This window comes from Monodelphis domestica, chromosome 3, assembly GCF_027887165.1.
Source record: "Monodelphis domestica isolate mMonDom1 chromosome 3, mMonDom1.pri, whole genome shotgun sequence".
Classification (NCBI taxonomy): domain Eukaryota; kingdom Metazoa; phylum Chordata; class Mammalia; order Didelphimorphia; family Didelphidae; genus Monodelphis; species Monodelphis domestica.
In genome coordinates this window covers 20,824,075-20,848,448 of record NC_077229.1, presented here as the reverse complement: position 1 = coordinate 20,848,448, position 24,374 = coordinate 20,824,075, and the positions used below count along the sequence as shown (strand labels likewise).

Genomic DNA, 24,374 nt, shown 5'->3' with positions numbered 1-24,374 from the left:
GGCCTGGTATTACACTATGACATCTGACATCAAATCTGTAATAACTTCAGCTAGAAAATTGTTTTAATTTAGTTGGGGTTTTTTAAGTGATAGGGCTTACGCTAATAAATATTTGATAATGTGTTAATTTGGCTCTTACCAATATTGCAAATTGCAGGGGAAAAAAAAAGGTCTAATTAATGACTAGTCATGGAAAAATTCTATTTCACTAATCTATGTGTCTTTCTAATTGGGGAGCTTGTCTTGGGGGGGTTTCTTTGTAAAATTTTGAAAATCTTTGTTTTGTATTTTGAGTAATGTTCTGAAAAAGGCAATCTTTTCTTCCCCTCTTATATCTCCAGGTAATGGCCAATACTGTAGGGATTACAGGGAATTAGAGATGATTATAGAAAATTAATTAGAGACAAATGTATTAGTAAAGTTTCTAAATCATGACCTGTGAATTTTAGGTGATTCCGATGCAAATAGAGAATGTTCTGTTAACAGTTATTTAAAAAACAACCTTAGATTTGATTTAGTTAATATCTATTTTTAATTCTATTATAAAATATAAATTATAAAATTTTAATATTATAAAAATTATTTTATAATTTATTATTTAAAAAATCTATTTTTAACTCTGCTAATTAGATTAGCAGAGAGTGAAAGCCTTAAAGTGATTAGGCTTTGTAGAAATTAGTGCTAAAATTCTCAGTATTACTTGAGTATGCTGTGTGATCAGGATTTGATCCACGTGGGATTGGAGTCATTTTAGCCAGGTATTTAGGATAAGTCAAATTTCTCTGTTATTTTTAATTAAAAGCAATGTGTTATGTCAAAATTGCACCAGTTTGCCATCTTTGGATACTCTGGCAGAAACTCTTTTTGGTGCCAGCTCTTACTTCCTTCTCCAGGGAAGAGAGGCTCAGAAGTCAGTGCATTACTAGCCTTAAATGCATTTGAGGGTAGAATAGCTCCTCACAGCTCTTCTTTTACCCTGATCCCTGAGGAAAACTGGTCCCTCCCCTCGTTCACCATTGGCTGTCACTGGAGAGTTACAATCTACACACAGAAGCGAACCAATCAGAACACAGGTCAGCAATCCCTAATTATGCTAAATATTAGGTCCTAGCCAATCAGAGTAGAGAACATTTTCAATCCTAGGTATCTGCATGTTTTTTCTTCAGCCAATCAGAGAAGAAGGTTACATACTGCTCTTAGATTTCAGTTTCTGTGTCACTTCTTATGTCCTCAGCCTGATAAACTTCCCTGAGAGGAGTCCATTGCCATCTCTATTCCCCTCAGGAGATATTGTACTAGAGTGGGTGAAATTAACTTTTAGTTCTAACAATTGAGCCCACACTGCCTGAAAGTCTTCAGTCTCTTGCAGGTAAAGTAAAAATAGGCATCTTGGTAATCATTTTATTAGAATGTAGCTCTCCAAGAATGTAACACATCCTTGCTAACTTCTGGGTTAGCCACTGTCTTCTTCCTTTGAAATGGGACTTGAAGCTCCCAGCCCTCCCCGTTGAACTGGAAAATGACCAGATTTCTTTTTGATTCCTGCAGTCTCCAACCTTTGGCAGTGGTTTGGGGGAAGGAGAGATGAGGCTGCCAATTTGAAAAGGCTCTAAAACAGGTCAGAGAGAGTTGGATTTTTGTTTTGTTTTGTTTGTTTTGTTTTGATTTCATTTGGCAGAGGAGAGAGGGGTGATTAATAGGACTCAAATAGAATTGTCTTTAGGGTGCTGACTAAAAGTGTGATCCAGGAAATACATGGTTTCAAAAGAAAAAGTGGGGGGCCTGACTAAAATCCAGTTTGTGTCATTTTACTGCAACATAAAAAGGTTTACTCTCCAGCAATCAGTGTCCTAATTTTAACTATCATTGTTATTACTTTTAAGATGGAATTTAATTACTTGATATTGGATAAAACAATGCAGGGGGGGAACTTAAGCAATTTTGGATAAAGGTCGTTTGAAAATTTGGTAATAATTTTGTTTCATTTTTAGATACTGTTCATAATAAGGTGAAGTTTGGTAAACAATCATATAGACATACTGTTTAAAAAGTTGTTTCTTGGGGCAGCAGGGTAGCTCAGTGGATTGAGAGCCAAGTCTGAAGACTGGAGGTCCTAGGTTCAAATCTGAACTCACACACTTTCTAGCTGTGTGACCCTGGGCAAGTCACTTAACTCCCATTGCCTAGCCCTTACCACTCTTCTGCCTTGGAGCCATACACAGTATTGATTCCAAGATGGAAGGTGAGGGTTTAAAAAAAAAAGTAATTTCTTTAAAATCTGGATATTGTTTAATCTCATAAAAGAGTGGCACATATCTTGGAAGTCCTACTCTAGAACATATAAAGGTCAATGAGTTCCAGCAGATAACGGCAAGGGACATGCAATCAAAGTTAAAACCTGTTTTACATTCTAAGGAGCTAATGAACATCTGTTTCTGGGCAGAAGTTTTCTCTCTGTCAACTGGGTTTTTGGGAACCCCAAGTTTGCCCCTATCCCCTGAGAACTCACCAGGAGGGAAATGCTAGACTCACAGGTGTCAGCCAGAATAATAGATCTTCAAGTAATTAATGATCCCAGTTAGGTGGGACTAGAAGATCTAATCATATGTGAAGTATCCTTTTTGTCCTAGAAGTTTCCCCCATTGTGAGATCTATTCCTAAAAATTATTATTATTATTATTCCTAAAATTATTATTTTAATAAAAATAATAAACATTATTATAATAAAAAATAATAAAATTATTATTCCTAAAATTATTATTTTAATAAAAATAATTTTAAAAATTATTATTATAATAAAAATAATAATAAAAAATTATTATTATTATTATTCCTAAAAAGAGCAGCACCTGTGCAGGAACCATTCATTTAGTCTCCACTGCAGTGCACGCCCCTGATACCGCAGCCAATCCTCTAGCATGGTGATCCTCTCCAAGATACTCTCCCAGAGCCCCAAGATTTCAACTCTGCGTAGAATCTGGAGCTCTGCTCCGTGAAGTGGCCGATTATTGGGTCTCTCCTTTCCTGATTAAAGATTTGGTCCTGCTGGCTACTTCAGTAGTGCTGTGTTTTTCCAAGATCCCTTAGATCCCCTTCCTATTTTGTCTTGAAACACTAGAAAAATCTGTAACTTCTTCCCTCTTCTGGGGGCTTGGCTCTATTCAAGCTCCTCACACATGGGATTTAATTCTCTCTTTTAAAGAAATAAGCCATTCTGCTGAGCACACACCAGCTCTTTTCGTTTTCAGGGGTCTATAGGATAACTGTCCACCTCGTTTTTTAAGGGTTAACAGGAACGGTAGCAGGTGAGGAGATTGGGAAGTGGAAGTCACTCCTCCTCTCTAGCATCCCACTGAAGTATTGTCCCTAGGAAGGCTTTTGCCTCAACCTAGCTTGGCCCCTGCAGATCTCAGTGAGTGATCGATCTATCCTTCCTGAAACTTCTCTGGGGGAAGGGGGTTGAGCTGTTTTTCCTTGAAAAGAATAAATGTTTGTCCATCACTTCTTGGGAGAACTCATCGATTTATTGTTTTGGTCATTTCCTTTGGTGATGGGAAATTTGGTTAGTGATAAGAACATGCCAAAGGAACATGGATAGCAGGGCATATACAGTTGGTTTGTGGACTGCCACGACGTTAGTAGGTAAGAACACGCTTTTTAATTTTTGTGTAAAGATCCTTTAATTTTAGGTTAATAAAATCAACCCCTATAACTACTGGCCACAAGAAAGGTCATCTTGAATCAGGATGAAATTGCATAAAAATGAAGCTGGCTCCAAATTAAGTTTGCAGGATGGAATGCCTTTTAAAATTGGTTCTAATTTTTTTTAAACCCTCACCTTCCATCTTGGAATCAATGCTGTGTATTGGCTCCAAGGCAGAAGAGTGGTCAGGGCTAGGCAATGGGGGTCAAATGACTTGCCCAGGGTCACACAGCTGGGAAGTGTCTGAGACCAGATTTGAACCCAGGACCTCCCATCTCTAGGTCTAGCTCTCCATCCACTGAGATACCCAGCTGCCCCCAGTTCTGAATTTTTAAAAGCTGCAATTTCTGGTTGTCTGCATCTGTGTGAGTTATGGGAGAGTGTTAGCTGTATGATGTCTGTCTCTTTGAAACTGTGTTTTGGTTTGCGTGCACAAGCTAGGATTTTTAGAAAGAAAACCTCTGGGTGTCTTGTGATTTATGTTTTAAAGCCTTCTCTGTCTCTCTGTCACAAATGCTGAGTGTTTTGGAGTAAGAGAGAGATCTGAATAAGGGGTTAAAGAGAATTTATAGTATTGTAAATTAACTAGGAATTGTATATCCCTAAATTGTCTTTTTAAAGAATTCTTATGAAATTGGAGGTATTATGTAGTGAGTTCTGAATTTATATTCCTTAAACTTTAAATTAAGAGAAATTTATTTGACAGGGGAAATCAGGGATATCTCTCAAAATGCTAGATTTCGGGGGCACTTGGGTAGCTCAGTGGATGGAGAGTCAAGCCTAGAGACAGGAGGTTCTGGGTTCAAATCTGGCCTCAGACACTTCCCAGCTGTGTGACCCTGGGCAAGTCACTTGACCCCCATTGCCTAGCCCTTACCACTCTTCTGCCTTGGAACCAATACACAGCATTGATTCTAAGACAGAAGGGAAGGTTTTTTTAAAGCTAGATTTATTGTTTTAACAGCCAGGAAAGGAAGGCCATTCTTTTGATTAATAAAGTTGGCAGAAATATTAAAGAAAAACTTCCATAAACTGGGGATTCAAATTAAAGGTAAATAAGTTATTAGCACACTTAATCAAATGTTTCCCAAACTTTGAAGTGAAGGTTTAATCACTCCTGTATTAATCAGAAATTTTACTGCAATCTGTATGGTTTCATATATTTGAATTCTTTAGAATTTTTATTTTTTTGTCCTCTTTAAAAGGAGAGAATTTGTTTAAGTGCGCTTCTGGACCTGAATGTGATAATTACTTAGAGAAATTCTTTGGGCTATTTCTGTAAATATTTTCCAGAATTTAATTGTTCTTTAAAGTATTTTTATATTTGCTAAAAAATGTATCTTAAAGGATTTTTGTCTTTTTCAATGTCATAGCAAATAGGAGAATTGGCAGTAATTCAAAGTCTAACAGTTGATACTGAATTCTAATATTATAAGGAAGGAAATAAACTAGAGATTGGAGATGTAGGAATTAGTTTGAAATGCTATTGGAATAAATATTGTTAAAAGGAGAATGTTGGAGGCAATTTTACCACTGGGAAGTGTAGACTTTCATGTATTTATTTATTTATTTATTTATTTTTTAATTTTATAGTATTTTATTTGATCATTTCCATGCATTTTTCATTAAAGACAAAGATCATTTTCTTTTCCTCCCTCCCACCCCCTGTGGCCGACGCGTGATTCCACTGGTATCATATGTGTTCTTGACTTGAACCCATTGCCATGTTGTTAGTATTTGCATCAGAGTGTTCGCTCAGAGTCTCTCCTCTGTCATGTCCCCTCAGCCATTGTAGTCAGGCAGTTGCTTTTCCTCGGTGTTTCTACTCCCACAGTTTGTTCTCTGCTTATGAATAGTGTTTTCTCTCCTAGATCCCTGCAGAATGTTCAGGGACATTACACCACTACTAATGGAGAAGTCCATTACGTTCAATTGTACCACAATGTATCAGTCTCTGTGTACAATGTTCTCCTGGTTCTGCTCCTCTCGCTCTGCATCACTTCCTGGAGGTTGTTCCAGTCTCCATGGAACTTCTCCACTTTATTATTCCTTTTTGCACAATAGTATTCCATCACCAACATATACCACAGTTTGTTCAGCCATTCCCCAATCGAAGGGCATCCCCTCGTTTTCCAATTTTTGGCCACCACAAAGAGCGCAGCTATGAATATTCTTGTACAGGTCTTTTTCCTTATTATCTCTTTGGGGTACAAACCCAGCAGTGCTATGGCTGGATCAAAGGGCAGACATTCTTTTATCGCCCTTTGGGCATAGTTCCAAATTGCCCTCCAGAATGGTTGGATCAGTTCACAACTCCACCAGCAATGAATTAATGTCCTTACTTTGCCACATCCCCTCCAGCATTCATTACTTTGCATAACTGTCATGTTAGCCAATCTGTTAGGTTCCTGTATTTATTTTTATTAGGTGGTAGAGCATAAAAAATTGCCGTTTGATTGGAAGGTAAAATAGAGGGAAAGTCTAGTGAGTTGGGAGTATCCTAAAAAAATGAGTTTTCACGGTATTTTAAAACTTGGTTATGAAAATCAGATCTGAACTAAATTTAATTATGTACCTTTGAAAAGTAGTCTGGTTGGGCTTCTGCAGCCTCCATAAGCTCTGCCTGATCTAAAACAGCGACAGCGAATTTCACTTACGAGTTACTTTCTCCCATACAGACCCATGTAGGGTCCTAAAAGCAAAGGCTGAAGTTCTCCTGGAGGATTCTGCCTCAAGATTGTTGCAAAGATGGACAATTTGGAGCTGTGTGTCTGGCATTATCTCGGGCAGCTTCGAGGAGGAAAGCCCCAGGTCCTCAAGTGACAGCGGAGGGAGACGTGGATGCTCTGAGGTGGGAGGAAAAAAGGCAGCTGTCTTGGCTGAGAGTACAGCGAAAAGTGGAACGGAAGGAAAGATCGGAGCACCACTGTCAGGCTCGCCTAGGACCACCCAAGCCCTCACCATGTCGAAAGTTTCTTTTAAGATTACACTGACCTCGGATCCGCGACTGCCCTACAAAGTGCTTAGTGTTCCTGAAAATACTCCTTTCACAGCAGTCTTAAAGTTTGCTGCAGAAGAATTTAAAGTTCCTGCAGCAACAAGTGCTATAATTACAAATGATGGAATAGGAATAAATCCTGCACAGACTGCTGGGAATGTTTTCCTAAAGCATGGCTCAGAACTCCGAATAATTCCTCGAGATCGAGTTGGGAGTTTTTAATGTCTGCTGAATGGAACTTACCATTATCTTTGAGAATAAACATTGATATTTATTTTGTAACATTGCATTCAGACTATCTACAATTTTATGTACTTACTCCTATAAGGGCATTGACCCTTTACATTAAAGAAGGAATACATCTCATGTATAAAACAGCTGCCTTAAGAAAGAAGCCAATGTCTCCACTGCTACCTCATTATGAAAGGAGTTTCAATTTAATTCTGTAATAGAAAGATATTACTAAGAACAAATTTTTCCCATGAAATAAGAATATTAAAATTTCTTGATTTTCAAATCATGTCAACTATAGATTAAATCATTGTTTCTGAGTTACAAATGATAATTGCCTGAAAACATATAGGTGAATAAATATGTATATTTTATGTACAATTTAAGATAAGAATAACATGAACTGATTAACACTTAAATATTTGTATTTATTACTATTTAGGTTTTCTAGGTCTCAGTTGGTTCCAGTTTCTTATTTGGATTTTCAGTTAAATTGAAAGTACCATTTATCTATTGAACATTATGAACTTATCCCAATTAGGGAAAATGATATCTCCAGTGAGCTAGTCTACCGACGTCCCTATATATCAAATATACTTAGTAGTGGGGATTTAAAGAATATTTAATATTTCTGTTACTGAATTTTATCCCTTCATGATTATATTCTAAGAATTCTAATTTAATTATGATCTTTTGATGTGAATTATTCTGTATTGAAGTCTGAAAAGAAAAAGACACCTTTGACAAGACTTGAAATCATGCAAAGCTCAAGAAAATGCTTTTATCTCTTTTAGAGTGCTGAGGCCAAAATTCAAGGGGGCTGGCTGGGAGAAGGGAGTTTGTTTAAGCATCATGATCATTGAAAACAGAAAAGTCAAGTCAAAACTGAAATGGTAAGAAAGAAAGGAGTAAGTCATACAAGAGATTAGAAATAACATCAAAATGACTCAAAAAATCCAGAAAGAATGAGAACAGGTGCCAAAGAAGTCAAAGGGGAATAAAGGAGAAGGAACAGAATGGAGAAGAAAAGGAATACTATTGTTTAAACAAGCAGCAGAGAAAAGCCAAGGATATATTTTTTAAACTACTATAAGAATAAAACATCTATGTCTCCCCAAAAACCTATAAGAAAAAAAAAAGAGATACTAGGTTAATATAGAAAAATGTTAAAGCACGAACATGATATTTGTAGTATGTTGGCTCTTGTATGTGGTTATGAAATCAATGCTTAGAAAGAAAAGCAGCTTAAATTCTTTGTTTCTTTGTAGTCAAATGCAGCTGGTGAGAACAGCTGTGTTTGGCAAATGCATAAATTAGTACCACTAAACCAAGTTTTATATTAATTGTTTTTAGTGATATCCCATGATTATTTTGTTTCTGGCCTGATATTCATTGAAAAGGCAAAAGATTCATATGAAAAATTGCAACTTATCTAGCCATGTGTATTTTCTAATGGATGTTTTTGGTATTTTTAAAGTTATATTTGACATTAAAATGCTAGATTTGGTTGTTTTTAATGAAGACTAAGGCACAGCAAGATTCTTAGCCATCACAATGCAGTAAGTTTAACAAAAGGCAAAAAAAAAATTAGGGCAGAAAAATAGATTATTATATTTTTTAACTAGAAGAATTAAACCAGAAAAGGTTAGCCAATAGTTTCACAGTTTGCCCTAAGCATTCCAATTAATTAAGTTATACTTTAATACTGTTTATAGGCCAAAATATGATTGTATTTATGTACAACAGAAAAATAAAATGGTGCAATGAAATGACTGACATTAAGTTTGAATTTGTTAATATTTGTGAATCAAATTCATTAAAGGTAAATTACATCAAAAAAAAAAAAGAAAAGAAAAGTAGTCTGGTTGGGATAGATGCAAATTCGATATGTGGCACACTTTGGTGATTGTGAACCGTTTAAACTGAATCTGGGATGTGATAAGTGTAGGAACCGCCTGCAGTTCCTATAGAGTTTACTTGTGGGTGGTGACCTGAGAAGGAGAATGGAGGCTGGAGGAATAGGGATGAATAGATTATAGATAGAGGGAGAATAAAGACTCAGAGACAACTAGTTAAAAGCGTGGGGAGTCACGAGCTCCATTAATACCTCTCTAGAAGAAGATAACAAACAGAGAAATTAGAAGTAGGAGAAACAAGAGAACATGTGGGGAGCTGACAGCTGCAGGATACCTCCCATGGGCCAGAGCGCTGAAAGATTAATGGGAGATATGTGGGGCAACTGTGTTGTGCGAATCAAGCAGGCATGAGGAGCAATATAGGCAAGACCAAGAGATGTAAGATCAAGAGGTGCAAGAGGCAAGAGAAGTAAGAGCGAGGCTCGCACGTGCTCCCCAACTTTTATTGGAGATTTTAGGAATGTCAAGTGGGAGGCAATTAACAAATATGTGACATGACATCGGTTTTTAACATTGGTTGAAATGACAATCACGAAATCAAAGAGGAGGAGATTAATCCAACATGCGCCTTGGAAAGGAATGTGGTCCTACAAGGCCAGCGCTAGGACACTGTGTCCCGCAATGCCACACCCAGGAATTCACTTGTCCTTTGGACTGTCGCTTTCCATACAATGATCATTAAGTGATCTGACCATGAGTCTGGTAAATTAATACATAGGATACAATATCAATACATCAATCACACTTCCAAGATGCCAACATGCCTGGTGTGCTACAATAAGCATTGTAGATTTGCCTTGTTACTTCATTTATTGAATGTCAGAACCTCATACTGGGTGATCCTGGATGAAGTTCTCAGTGTGATTGGTACAAATGTGCATATCAGCGTTCTGTTAATCATGTGATCTTATGAGAAGTTATCACATGTTATCATGCCAATTTGTACCATAGAGAAAATGAATGCCTGATATAAATTTGATAGAGCTCTTCATGTCAGAGTTGGAGTTTAAATTGTAAATTATTTTTAAAAATCTGGATTCTTGGGGTCAGCTGGGTGGCTCAGTGGACTGAGAGCCAGGCCCAGAAATGGGAGGTCCTGGGTTCAAATCTGGCCTCAGATACTTCCCAGCTGTGTGACCCTGGGCAAGTCACTTGACCCCCATTGCCTAGCCCTGATCACTCTTCTGCCTTAGAACCAATGCACAGTATTGATTCCAAGATGGAAGGTAAGGGTTTTTAAAAAGAAATAATGTGCCTAGACACTTCCTAGCTGTGTGACCCTGGGCAAGTCACTTAACCCCCATTGCCTAATCTTTACCACTCTTCTGCCTTGGAACTAATACACAGTATTGAGTCCAAGATGGAAGGTAAGGGTTTTTAAAAAGAAATAATGTGCTTAGACACTTCCTAGCTGTGTGACCCTGGGCAAGTCACTTAACCCCCATATTGCCTAATCTTTACCACTCTTCTGCCTTGGAACTAATACACAGTATTGAGTCCAAGATGGAAGGTAAGGGTTTAAAAAAAATAAAATCTGGATTCTTTGGGGTTATAGCTTTAAATATTGAAGGGATGATGAAAATTGAAACTGGTCATTTAGAAACAAAATGTATAATATTGTTTTTACTGTGAAATTGCTTGGATTCTTTGCGATCACTATCATGAACTGTTTAATTTGTTATTCTTTAAAATATTATTGTTACAATAATACTTTTTGAAAATAATACTTTTTAAAATATAACAAATTAAACACCTCAAGACAGTGGAGTGAAGATTATTTGCGATATGATTGGTGAAAGCAAAGAGAAGGGGAGAGAAGTGCTGGATCAGAATATGAAGGAAACAAATAATTAGAAACGAGTTGTTAAAAGTCCATCCAACACATGTAAAACCCAGTGGAACTGCACATCGGCTATGGGAAGGGGAGGGAAAGAATATGATTCTTGTAACCAAGGAAAAATGTTCTAAATTGACTAATTAAATAAAATTTTTAAAAAGTCCATCCAAAACTTAAAGGGCTTTTAATTGGGGGACATGTAATGTGTAAACTTTAAGTAAGTAGGAATGTGAGCAGCATAAGCAAGTAGGAGTCATGAAAGAAGTTTGTAATCTGTTTGCAGTAACAGTGTGATCAGTGGGTTTGAGGATAAAAAGTTTGACTGTTTTATAAATGCTGAGCCAATGTCAAATTGTAAACTCCTACCCATTTTTTTGTTCGACCGAGTTCTGAGTTTTAGCTGTTTTTTTCTTCACTACAGAACGAGCATAAAGTAAAGAAAAATGTGAAAAATCTAAAAGGGAAAAACCTTGAAGAATTCCCTTTCATAAGCTTGTAAGGCTTCTTGAAACCATCTATGTGGATGAGATCAGCAACCCTGTGAAAAGAACTTGCTTGGGTTATGTTATTTCTAAGCAATGAAATTGTTCTAAGAATGTACAGATTTGTTTATAATATAGAAACAATTTTTAATGGTTCATGCCAGTATGAGTTTATAACTTAATTGGATATCTAGGAGACCACCAGATCCCAGAAGTTTTTTGTAATGGGGTCACAGAGTCTTCATTGGCCAGGATGGCAGGTGAGATCCCTGACTGGTGGAAGTCAAGGGATGTGACTGCATGCAGTGGACTCACTCTCTGCCATTTTGGGGGCTTGTGAAAGGAGCTTTCTCACAGCCAATCCAGCACTTATACATGTACGTCATCTCTGGCAAGCATCTGGAAAATGGGTCTCTTGGTCTCTGGTCCCTTCCTGAACTCACACCCGCTTCCTGGCTGGCCTTCATTTGTCTGGCTCATCCATGCAGTTGGCTGAGCCCATGGAGAATCTAGGAACTGATGAAGCTGAAGTAACATGGCAGCCGACATTGGGAAGTTAGGTTGGTTTAATTTTCTTTTCTGTTTCTTTCTCTTTACTAATAAATACACATTCAGTATAAAATCTACAAAATTCATTTTTATTCAATTAATGAGAAGAGAAGGAAATAAAATCTCTTAAATGTGTATTAGCCCTTGTCAACTTTTGAGTTGCAACTCCATGAGAGTAAGATGAATTATATTCAGCCCTAAGTTGTGGCTATTTAAATCTGTCCTTTGAGGCAAAAGTTCTTGGGACTGCAACTATTATTTTGAGTTTTGAATCCATGTATAATTGTGTTATGGATCATTGAGTCAGTGATGCATGTTTGGAGAAAAAAGTCACAAATTACTCAGAAGGAATGTGATCCTGAACTGTCACAAGTGGGGATCTTTATCTGGAAAAAATCAAGGTGATGGCTCTCAGAACAGCTGAAGGTAGGATCCCTTTGGCCCTTAGTGTATTTTCTCTCTCTCCCTCCCTTCCTCTCTCTCTCTCTCTCTCTCTCTCTCTCTCTCTCTCTCTCTCTCTCTCTCACTCTTTACCTTCCATCTTGGAGTCAATACTGTTTATTGGTTCCAAGGCAGAAGATTGGTAAGAGCTAGGCAATGGGGGTTAAGTGACTTGCCCAGGGTCACCTAGCTAAGAAGTATATTAGGTTAGATTTGAACCCTGGGTCTCCTATCTCTGGGCTTGACTCTCAATCCACCAAGCCACCTAGCTGCCCCCCCTTTATTTATTTCCTTTTGCATAGTAATATTTCCCACCTGATTATTCCTGAGTCTGGCTGTGAGGTGGAATTATCACTAGAACTCTTACCTGAAGTCAAACAGTTATGTATGTGTTAAATCACCCCGTGCCTTTAAGGCTTAGGCCTAGAGGATTAGTTGTGATGCTGTTATAATCATGTCCCCCTTTTCCTTTTCTATTACATCTATATAATCAGAGTAAGTGGTTAATATAATATTTTCACATTATGCGAAAATGTAAGACGTTACTATTTTCAGTAGGCATGTGTGGTCATTCCATATCCCAAACAAATAAATTGAATTAGTTCTTGGACTTGTCATCTATGTGTTCCTACTTATTTAATCATGTAGAAGATCAAGTCTCTGAAATATCTTCAGAATGTAAATAATGTTTGGGTAATATCTAATCCATTGAATGTCGAATAACAACTGAATATGTTTTACTACAGGCAAGCCATGCAGTCAGTATCAATTGTTTTATGTATACCACTGGCAATTATTTCCATAAGTATATTTGCACCCCATTCCAAGTTTGTTTTCAAGAGGAAACAAGAGTTGTTTCAAGAGGAATATACAAGCCAATTTATTCATGTAGTCACTGAATTTGAGGATGCAGAAATTATCTGCAAAAAATGTTATTTATGGTTTTATTTCTAAAACTAGCTTCTGTGAATTTTAAAATTAATAGACAATAACTGAAGTATTATATTTTATAAAGTTCATTAATAACTACCTAAACCACCCAGCCTGCTCTGAAAGAAGAGTGTGAGAGGGCGGAGCTACAGAACTTACAAACAATTGCATGAAAACAAAGACACAAAAAAAGTGCCTGGAGGGAAAAGCATTCTGGGTAATGTAGTTTTAGGGGTTCAAGATTTTCTAAGTGTACACTTCCTAATAGTGTCTGATCCTTCTAAAAGAAATGGAATTGATTTGGGAAAGCAACTGGTTAGACTATCCTGTATCTTAAATGAAATGATTCTAATGGACGTGTGAAAACCTCAAATCTCTGAATTTGAAGTGATTCATGAGTTCTTAAATTTTGTATTAATCTTAGACTTCTGTTGTTAATAAGATCAGAACCACAAGGTTTTGGATGATTTTTATTGCATCAACTAGTTATGGGAGAAATAACATTGAGAAGTTGTGCTGATTTGAATTGAGATCTGTTTTATAAAAGATTTTTAGGAAGAATCTCTACAAACTAACTTGGCACCAAAGAAGCAAATACTAAAGAAGAGACCTATCCCTGGATGTCCAAGAGGTGATGTTTTTGGAGATCAAACAACTACACAAGCCATCTGAGATCTGAAATGAAAATTGTGGACAAACAACTGCTTGATCACATTGGTCGATGGGGATCTAATTGGGGATGTAGACTCTAAACGATCACCTTAGTGCAAATAGTAATAATATGGAAATGGGTCTTGATCAATGACACATGTAAAACCTAGTAGAATTGTGCATTGGCTACGGGAGGGGGTTGGGAGGAGGAGAGGGAAAGAATATGAGTCTTGTAACCATGGAAAAATATTCTGAATTAATTAATTAAATAAAAATTTTCAGTATTTATGCAAAAAATTGTGGACATTGGGGATGGGATATTAGATTGCAAAAAAAAAATCTGATGCTAGTTAATGTGGATATTCATTATTGTATTTTTTTGACTTTTTGTTTCACTTTGAGTGCTTCTGTTTCTTGATGTTTTCATGAGTATTATATGGAGAAACAACAGATTTTGACCAACAATTATATCCCACCTAGTTTTTCCGCTTTGGCCATCAGGTGTCCTTTTTGGAACTCTTGGCCCAAAGGGGGAAAAATCAAGGGTTAACAAGTTTCTAAAGGCTTTTGTGTTGTTTATAATTGCCCTGGAACACCAGGATTAACCTGATAAAGAAGTCCTGCACAAGAACATTTAAAGATCAGTGAGTCCCTGCAGATAACAGCAAGGCACATAATTATTCAAGTTGCATCCTGGTTTACATTCCAAGTAGCTGATGAACCTGTCCTGTTTCTGGACAGTTTTCCACAGTGCACATCCCTTAGAACCCTCCCCTTTTTTCTTGAAATACTATAAAAACCTGTAACTTCCTCCTTTTCTGGAGGCTTGGTCTGTCAAAGGACCCTACATATGAGACTGGGCTTTCTTTTTTAAAGCAAATAAGAAATCTGGCTGAGTACTTTACTTCTTTTGGTTTTCAGGGGTACAGGATAATTGTCCTCTTTTTTAAAGGGTTAATAATAGATTATGAACTAAACTTTTAAGAAAAAATATAAATATAGATACTATATTTGGGAAAATGTGATGTTACCTTATCATTCTGATGACAACGTGCTGTGATATTCTATAAATTCTGATTCTAAATTCTAATTTTGAAGCACTGTTTTATTCTGAAGTTTTTTGGCTATTTACGACTACTTGTAGAAGTGAGACACAAATTTGTTAAAGTTATTACATCAAGTAGAGAGTTTTTTAAAGGAGAACATTGAAGAGACCTACTTAAACCTTGTTTGCTTGAGATTCATAACAGCAACTGAAAATTCTTATGCTCATCTCCATTTTAGCTGCTCCTTCATTAGAGAGACAAATATTAACAGAGGGGGATAGTTGGGAATTTATTTATTTTATCAACATATAATTTTTTAAAATATTCTACTGGGGTTGTTAGATTGTAATCTGAACACTGTTAGATCATGAATATCTAAGTTGAGTAACTCCTAATTGTTTGATATTTTTGTTTTGTATTAAGGAAATATTAATGATCTTTAATGACTTACTGTTGAAAAAGACAATAAATTCTTCTCAGATCATTGTTAGGTCTGCTTATCAGATCTTATCAGGCCTTTGGCAGTATTTTGAAGCTGTATTATTATCCTTAAAGAACTGGATTTTTTCTCCCTGTCAAGAAAAGGAACTTTATGATCAATCTGATGTGATAAGTGATTTTTATGTCAGATCATTTGGAAAATCATGTAATTGTATTTGTTAATGACTAGAATGCAATGGAGCTGCCATCAGACTTAGGGTTCGAGCCACATGTTTGCAAAGTATGTTGTCCTCCACACCTTTTATATAAGATAAGATCTTTAGCAGATTCTTGTCCTCCTGAGGGAGGATTGAGAGAATCTGAGAAAATTAAAATGTGAGATTAAAAGGAATGCCTAATAATAACAAATAAATAATAACAATGACAAACAATAGCACAACAATAGGAGAGATACTGATGGAAAGAGAATAAATAATGGAAGTGAGATAAGTGAAGCGAAAGTTTGAAGAAAGTAGAAAACATCAGATGATCATATATGTTAAATACAGATGCTTCTAATTGCTTCTAAGGTACTGAGTATATTCTAACACTAAATTGTAGAAATCAAGTTATATATTGAATTTTTGACTAGAAAGGCCAGTTTTTCTGCCCTCAGACACTTCCCAGCTGTGTGACCCTGGGCAAGTCACTTGACCCCCATTGCCTATCCCTTACCACTCTTCTGCCTTGGAGCCAATACACAGTATTGACTCCAAGATGGAAGGTGAGGGTTTAAAAAAAAAAGAAAAAAAAGAAAGGTGAGTTTTAAAGGTTGGGTATTCATAGATTCTTTTAAATTTCCTTTTAGTCTGTTATTGGCCATTTCCCAAGGCAAGTACCTGGGTCAGACAGATGTAAAGAGCAGCAAAAATTATCTGAAATGTAAATTATTTCATTCAGAGGCACGTACTTGGAGAGCTTTTTTATGAGTATAATTAGAATCCTAAGGTTTGAGCTAGCTCTCACCATCTGACCTAACTATTGGCAATGCAAAATTTTAGTGACTTTGCTAAATTGTATTAAGGCCTATTTTGCAAGCAGTTTTAGGGATAGGTTCTATCAGTGACCTGATCCGAGGAAAGCAGATCTGTCAGAGGAGCTGCTCTGAGGACCAGCATGATTCCAGAAAACCCAAGAGGAGGATGATAGCAATGGAAGATGGCCCCAGGATTCAGAGCCTTATAGCCTTGGACAGTGGGGTCTGGATCACCCATCCCGTTCATGTCTTTCCCATGTGGCCCATGATCTTGTTTGTTTCTAAGACTCTTATGGCAGAAGGGGAGTACTGCCGAAGGCCTATCTGTCAATGCATCTATCAATTGTTTGACATCATATTAAGAAACACCCAAGCCTCATAGTTGGGTTCTCCATGTAATGTAAAGTCACCTTATTTGGGGTGCTTCACTGGGGAAACTGAGGCTCAGTCTCCCCAAGAAGCAGAGGGGGGAGTGAAAGAATTTATTTTTATAGATTAACTTAATTATTGTATTAATTCTTATATTGGGGTCCTGGTTTGGAAAGGCTCTCCCCATCCCTGTCTATTTGAGAGTCAAGGTCTTGGACCTCAGGCACCATCCAGTCAGCAAAGTTTTGCATTTTCTTAGTCCTCAAGAATGTGTTCCTTTCACAAATTCTGGCTAACTGGAATCTTTTCTGCCTACATGACAGCCATTCTCTATAGTTTGGGGAGGGGTGGATAGTTGGGTGGACCACCTCCTAATAAGCTGGTTACCAATTAGAAATGCCTTGAGATGTTCATGGGGGAGGCTGAATAATGAGCTCCGAAGACTATATCTGTCTGGAGGTCCATCAGTGGTCTTTGGTCAACCAATGGGCTGATGCCTATCACTCTATTGTTTAAAATGAGAACTGAAAGAATAAACTGATATTCTCACCCCAGATCAGGAGCCCAGGCATCCAGTGAAGAGAACACTAAATTGGGGGGACTCATTCGGCCCCCAGATATTAACTATATCATTTCAACAATAATGACCAAATGACCAAATAATAGCCAGCATACCCTGGCTCTATGTTCCTGGGGAAGTATCCTAAGCTCTCAGTGTCTCAGGCAACTGTAAGGTGTCAATCAGCATAGTAGAAGAGACTTCCTCAGAGTCCCTCACACAAATGGCCAATGAGCAAATGTGCATGTGTGTATGTACATCACGGTCCTATTTTGTAGGATTATTACATTTTCTATATTCAATACAATTCTATGTGGGGAGCTCCCTCTACCAAAGCACTCTGGGCTAGAGATGGACAAATGGATGGATGGATGGATAGATGGGTGGGTGGATGGAAGGATAGAGATAAAGAAATGGATATGTGGACAGATAGGAAGATGGAGAAATGGATGGATGGATGCAGAGAGATAAGGAACTAGGTAGATTGGATAGATAAATGGATGGATGGATGGATGGATAGATGGAAGTATAAATAAAGATGAAATGGATAGGTGGACAGATAGGAAAATGGAGAGATGGATGGATGGATGGATGGATGCAGAGAGATAAAGGAACTAGGTGGACTGGATAAATGGAAGGATGTATTGATGGATGAAACAGAAATAGAAATAGAGACATGGATAGGCAGACAAATATGTAGATGGAGAGGTGGATGGATGGAGAGATGAAGAGATGGATAAAAGGATGGTTGGAGAGACAGAGACAAAAAGAGGACTTAGGACAGTTTTTTTTTTCCATTTCCCCCCAGCCACACCACTTTTGGCTTCCTTTGGACTCTATCGCACCTTCCTTCCCCAGGAAGCTCATTCCTAGGGAACCTCATTATGCTCCAAGACTGACTCTGCCTCATCCTCCTTGCTCCACAGTCTCCACAGTCCTAGTCCCTCTGATTGGATTCCCTGGCTGAGGGGCAGGGCCATGGCCTCCAGAGCCTCTCTTTGAGAAAAGGGCTCAGTATGGACTTCTCCTCACTTCCCACCAGTCCCTTTGGGACTTCTTTAGCACTTTCTAGTATGTCCCCAGCTCTCTCCATAGCCACCCCTTCCCATTTCCTTTTGCACCCTGTCTTTCCCCTTCAGACTGTAAGCTCTTGGAGGGTAGGGGCTGTCTTCTGTCTTTGTTTTGGCTTACATTCCCAGAGCTTGGCACGGGGCCTCCTTATTGACTTGCCTGCGCCAGTGGCTTGGCCAGACATTCAAGGAGGACTTTTTAGGAGTGGAGACACAGTACAGGATGCAGTACAATCCTTCTCTTGCCATCACTGTTAGTGCATCCCTGGGGCTGCTGTGGGGATTCTCCTCAAAGATGGAGATTGCAGCCCATCCTGTGACACTCTTTATTGTTCATTCCAAAGTTGTTTTTTATCCAATAATTTCATTTTTGAACCTGGATTATCCAGTGCCTCAGCCTCGACTCCTTCCTGGCCCTCCATGCCCACTGCCAGGGCTGCTAAGACCCAGCAAAGAAGCTGGCATGTCAGGCCCCCAGGCTGGCTGCCTGCTCCTCTGGCTGCCAGGGTGCTCGTGAGCCCAGAGGTGAGGATCCAGGCCTGTCTCATCTTCTCTTCCATCCCCCTGTGCTTTCCCTTCCACGGTGCCCCCTCCCCTCTCCATCCCTTCCCTCCTCTCACCAGGAACATGTAGATGGGCACCTTGGCTTTCCTCCCCTAACTGCTGGCTGCTTCTCCCCCTTCCCACCACTGCCAAGGCTGCCCAGCTCAGTGCTGGCCACCCCCCTGCCCAGCCTCCACACACCTGGGGGGGCAGATGCCTCTTCAGATAGCCCCTGAGCAAAGCGTCCTCCAAATACTGGTTGCCAAGGCTGGGCTGCCCTTGGAAAAATGTGCCAATGACAGCTCTGCGAAAGGGAATGCCATCCTGCTCAGGCAAGCTCTTCTGGTGGCTCTTTCTCCTGGGTCCCCAGGCAGGAACTCCCTGGAGCAGCTGACCCAGCAGGGCCTGGTTCCACCTGGGCAGCATGGGCTCCTTTATCCTGGGGCACTGGGCTGACCTGGAGCGGGAAGTGGGAGGGAGCAGCTCACTTTTCCTGAACTGCCTGGCCTGAGAGCTGTTAGGACCTCTGGAGCACTGCCTTGGCCCCTCCTCAACCCCTCCCCTTGGGCTCTTCCCCTCCCTCCCCCCTTTTTTTCTTCTTGGTCCCCTGATAAACAGGGTAATGTGCTGGATGCAGACCCAGATGTATCTTAGCTGAGTGACCTCATCTCTCTGGACTCAGTTTCCCTATCTGTAAAATGGAAAGGCTGGACTCAAGGACCTTCAGGGTCCCTTCCACATCTAAATCCATAACCCAATGATCCTCTCCCTTCTTTCCTCCTCTCTAGCCTGTCTTCCTTTGCTTGCTTCATCTTTTCCCCTCCCTCAACCCTCTCTCTCCTTGTGATCCCTTCCCTGACTCAGTGGCGCCAAGGACCCACAAGGAACGCCAAGCTGGGAATGAAAGGAAGGGGTTCCTGCAGTAAGGAGAGAAGGGTTGCCTACAAGCAGCACTCATCCACAAGACTGCTATCAATCAGTCCACATTTATTGAGCGCCCACTCTGTATGTTGCAGGCACTAAGCGCTGGGAGGACAAAAAGAGGCCACGCAGCCAGGTCCCTTCTTGTACAAGAAGACATCAGTATGGCAGTGCCAGGAAGTGGCAGAGCTGAGTTTTGAACTCGTGTTACCGAAGAGGGGAAGGAAGAGGAGCCTCCTAAGGGCGAGGAAGTAGTTCGCGCAGGCGCTGTCAATCTTTACTGGGCAGTGCGCGCGCCCCTAAGAACCGTTAGTAACCGTTGACTGATGGATGGAGGAGCCTGGGGGGAGGGGCTCATTTACATATTGTTGAGGTGGTGACCAATCACGGAGCAGGGTCTCGACTAATTATTCAGGAGCGGGGTGGGGAGGGCTTCTGGAGCCCGTCCCATGTCCAATGAAGGGGCGGCTCCTCATGCAGTCTTCAGGAGGGACCTGGTCGGACCTGCGCATGCGTCGTGGGTTTGAGCGGGAAGTGCTCTGGGCGTCGAAGGAGGAAGGTGGAGTTCATGCTGGAGTTCACAGGGGAAGTCGTAGGTTGTTTGTGGGTCCCTCGGGTGGGAGTTTTTCCTCTTTTTGGCTCTCTATGTTTGGGCAGTGGGACCGTGTTTACCTAAATAAATTAAACCGGGCTGAGGGGTAGGGGGAAGGCGAGACGAGAGCCCTTCCCCCACAAGCCTGAGGGAAAAGAGAGGGGGATAAGGCGGAGCGGGGGGGGGGAGGGGGGGCGCGAGGGGAAGCCCATAGAGGGCAGAGGACCCTGGGCCTCTCTATTTATTCTCCCCGCCCCTACCCTGACCCCCGCCCCGCCCTTACCTCCACCCCCACCCCGCCTCTTTTTACAGAAGGGAAAACCGAAGCTGGGGAACGTGTGGAGTCCCAGAGCTCGTGGTCAGTAATTGAGAATTTTTTATGCCGCTGCCACGGTGCTAGGCACAAGGGATACCAATTAAGGCAAGGGACTGTCCCAGGAGAAGCTCGCAGTCAGCTCCTGTGAGTGGGGGTGGGGGTGGGGGTAGGGGGAGGCACAAATATGTACCAACAAGCTCTAGGCAGGACCTATTGGACACTACCAGGCACGAGGATGGAGAGGGGTTAGGAAAGTCTTCCTTCCTGGTAGGGATCTTAGAAGTCTTCTAGTCCATCCTCTTCATTTTGCAGAAGAGGAAACTGAGGCCGAAGGATCCCAGATGGGGACCTGGTAGGGATCTTATAGGTGCTCTAGTTTAACCTTATGTTTGAGGTGAGAAAAGAGGCTTCAGCCTTGGGAAGAACATTTGGAAGTTGTCTAGTCCAAAGTCTTCCATAGATATAATAATTCATTGTGTTCTACTAGGTTAATGTCATAATCAGGTCTTAACTCTCTAGAAATATTATTGACATGTCTTAGAGTCACAAATAAACGAAGAAAATTCTAACGGATCAAGCTATTATTCCTCTTATTTACCTTCTTAAGACTAATAATTACTCCAGTAGGGGTTATTTTATAAGGATTGAGTGACTAAGCCTGAAGTATGACCTTCTAATAAATTGTCTCACATTCCTATAAAATCTTCCGATTTCTTAATATTAGCTCAACTCCTTCATGGAATAGTTTTGTTTTCTGAAGTTGTCAAGATTTAAGAGGTGATGCATTTAGTCAAAGAGAAGTTGACATCGCCTGGACCATTTAAAGGCCAAAAAGATGCTGAGTCCAGTTTTCATGATGGTGTGCATTTATGGTTAGAAGAGTGCCCCCTACCCACCAGCAAGTTTTAGTTGACAATTTAAAAACAGAGGCGTTACCCATCTTTAACCTCTACCGCCACCTTGTGATCATCTCATGTTTGAATTTTGATTCTGGGCTGGTTACAGTGACAAAGGAGGCTCTTCTCCAGGAGGTTTTGGGGTTAGTAGTTGTCCTCTGGTCACGATGGCCTGAGGTGACCCAGATGCCCATCTATCTCTACACAAGAGCCAATGGCTTTGGCACAATCACCGTTTATTGATTTTCTCTTTTAAGTCAAGTTGTTGAGCAGAGTCAGAAGGAAAATTGCTTTTAACTGTCAAGTACAGTTTGTGGCTCAATTTCTTTTTCTTTTACAGGATAGACTTAGAAGAAGGCAATTCATTCTCTAGAAGCTACCATGGCTACTGCTCAGCTCTTTCACTCGACTGAAACCTACAAGGCCACCAAGGTAAATTTGTCCAAGATGGCAATGAAGATACTGCTGCTCAATGGGCGACTTGGTTTAGCGAATGTCTCGTCTCCGCTTTTAAGTTGGCTGTCTCATTAGCAGGCAGGTGGGTGGGGAGGCTAAATTTTGGCCCCTTATTTCCAGAAGGATGAATATAAATAAATCCTGTCATTTAGCATTTTGGATTCTCCCTAGCTGGCTTTCCTCTAAAGTCTTTTTGTTTTTAAACCCTTCCTTTATGTCCCTATAACAACTCTAAGACTGAAGGCTGAAGGTGAGGCAAATAGGGTTAATTGACTTGCCCAGAGTCACACAGCTGGGACGTTTTTGAGGGCCCATTTGAACCTAAGTCCTGCTGATTACAGACTTCATGCTCTATCCTCTCTTCTCCCTGGCTGCTCCCATTCCTTTAATGTCTTTAATCTCCCTGCCTGATGAGGAGCCTCCCTCTCCTCTTTGCTCCGTGATGCCCAACTCTTTGTGACCCCCTTTGGGGCTTTCATAGCAAAGATACTGCAGTGACTTGCTATTTCCTTCTCCAGCTTATTTGATAAATGAGGAAAATGAGACAAATAGGGTTAAGGGACTTGCCCAGGGTCATTCAGCTGATAAGTGTTTAGAGACAAATTTGAACATGGGTCTTTCCGACTCCAGGGTTGGCACACTATCTTTGCCACCTAGTTCTCCTTTAGGCTTCTCTGAATGGCTGTCCACCCTTTAAATGATCTGGCCGCTTCCTTCTCAAATCCTCTACAATATAATAGACATTTATTGTCTACTGTATAGGCACTGTGCTAAACTTGGGACACAAATTAGAAAAAGAAAGATTGTTCCTGCCCTCAAGAAGCTTATAATCAAACTGGGGGAAAAACAATCGTGGAGTCAAATTGGAGCAATGTGATTAGGGGAAATTTCCTCCAAAAAAGCATTCTTTACTAATTACTTCTAGGAGTAGCTGGGTGGCTCAGTGGATTGAGAGTCAGGCCCAGAGACATGAGGTCCTGGGTTCAAATGTGACCTCAGAGACTTCCCAGCTGTGTGACCCTGGACAAGTCACTTAACCCCCCATTGCCTGGCCCTTACCACTCTTCTGCCTTAGAACCAATACACAGTATTGATTCTAAGATGGAAGGTGAGGGTTATTTAAAAAACAAACTAATCACTTCTGAAATTTCTCCAAAATCTATTGCTTGTGTCAATGAGTCCATTTGGCCTTTAGCATTGATACAAATTGGCATAGATTAGGTCTTGTTTCCTCGATTTTTCTAGGGTACCAATGTTATTTTATGCCTTTTTTCTATGCCTCTTAGAAGGAATCCCATATGAGTTCTTCAGTGCTTTTTAGCCTGGTGTTGGGTTGACCCAAAAGGGATCCCCAAGCTCTGGCAGGACCTGCTCAAATAGAAAGTCTTCTTGTTTGGCCCCAAAACCCAATTTGTGTCTGTAATCTGAGGACCAACCTAGTAAGGTTTGGAGAGGCTGGCCAGCAGGTTCACTGCAGGTGATGAATGATCACTTTGGGCCACAGGGTGGCTTCCCAAGTTGTTGTGACTGAACTCCATGTGGTCTGCTTGTGCTTTTCCTCCCAAAAGGAGCCTCTATTTCTTTGGTATGTGTCTAGTATAGCCCTGTGTCTCTACTTGTTTCTGCCAGTTAGACCATAATCCCCCTGAAGGCAGGGACTCTTTCCCTTTTGTATCCCCAGCACTTAGTACATACAGTAGGTGCTTCATAAATGCTTGTTGCTTGATTACTTAGCAGGGCAGCTGGTCTCTGACCACCTGAATTCTGCCCCCTACCTATAAAGGCCTCAGGAGCCCTGTTCCTCTGTCCCCCATCCCCACCCCTATCCCCAAGCCCTTTCAGTGGCTTGGTCTGGCAGCCCTGGAGTCAGTGGAGGCATTTGAGTAGCAGCTGGGAGGAGATCTCTGTCCTGAGGGGAGGGGGCCACTTTGCAGGGAGCCAGTCCCAATATCCTCTTTGAATTCAGAATAACAGTTAACACTGGGCTAAGGAGCCCTAAGGTAGGGATGGAGCATTCTGCATAGTTGAATAACTCATGAACTCTTTTCTGCCCTTTTCTTGCTGACTCCTTTGTGGTGGCCTGAAGAAAGCAACTGGTCAAAGGCTGCTATCCCTCCAGCTGATTGATTGAGGAAGGGAAGGAGAGAGTGAGTGCTCACCTCATTACAGCAGGGAACTGGGGATGTATTCTAAGACCTCTGGGGGAACGTGGGGTTAACAATAGGCTAATCTCACTGACTAGGCAGCATGGAGGCTCAGTGGATAGGGCACCAGGCCTGGAGGCAGGAAATTATTATTCAGTCATGACAGACTCTTTATGACCCCCTTTGGATTTTTTGTGTTTGTGTTTGTGGTTTTTTGTTTGTTTGTTTTTTTGCCAAAGACACTAGAGTGGTTTTAGAAAACCTGGAG

General features: G+C 40.4%; 3 protein-coding genes across 10 annotated transcripts in view; 2 read left to right on the top strand and 1 right to left on the bottom strand.

The window, feature by feature from the left end:
- LOC100030931 (acyl-CoA dehydrogenase family member 11-like) overlaps window positions 1-20,456 on the bottom strand; it is a 41,758-nt gene extending 21,302 nt beyond the window's left edge. Inside the window, exons 1-2 of the mRNA XM_056821504.1 lie at window positions 19,914-20,456; window positions 18,983-19,238 (exon numbers count right to left, since the gene is read on the bottom strand). Coding sequence (XP_056677482.1) covers window positions 18,983-19,207 — 225 coding nt within the window. The 5' untranslated portion in view covers window positions 19,208-19,238; window positions 19,914-20,456. The remainder of the gene's footprint in view (window positions 1-18,982; window positions 19,239-19,913) is intronic.
- On the top strand, window positions 6,519-8,710 carry LOC103093560 (ubiquitin-fold modifier 1). The gene has a single exon (XM_016432548.2). It carries the CDS (start codon window positions 6,666-6,668, stop codon window positions 6,921-6,923), a length of 258 nt encoding a protein of 85 aa, XP_016288034.1. The 5' UTR covers window positions 6,519-6,665; the 3' UTR covers window positions 6,924-8,710.
- Window positions 20,139-24,374, top strand: part of HORMAD2 (HORMA domain containing 2) — a 133,403-nt gene continuing 129,167 nt past the window's right edge. For 2 of the 8 annotated variants that reach the window (XM_007490543.3, XM_007490542.3), the window contains exons 1-2: window positions 20,146-20,298; window positions 21,847-21,938. In XM_007490543.3, coding sequence (XP_007490605.2) covers window positions 21,888-21,938 — 51 coding nt within the window. In that variant the 5' untranslated portion in view covers window positions 20,146-20,298; window positions 21,847-21,887. Of the gene's footprint in view, window positions 20,299-20,606; window positions 20,755-21,846; window positions 21,939-24,048; window positions 24,110-24,374 lie in introns of those variants that run through there. The other 6 variants (XM_056821509.1, XM_056821506.1, XM_056821508.1 and 3 more) reach the window with 6 other exon arrangements.

Excerpts from the sequence above, each read along its gene's own strand:
- LOC103093560 (XM_016432548.2), top strand. The coding sequence starts at position 6,666 with ATGTCGAAAGTTTCTTTTAAGATTACACTGACCTCGGATCCGCGACTG.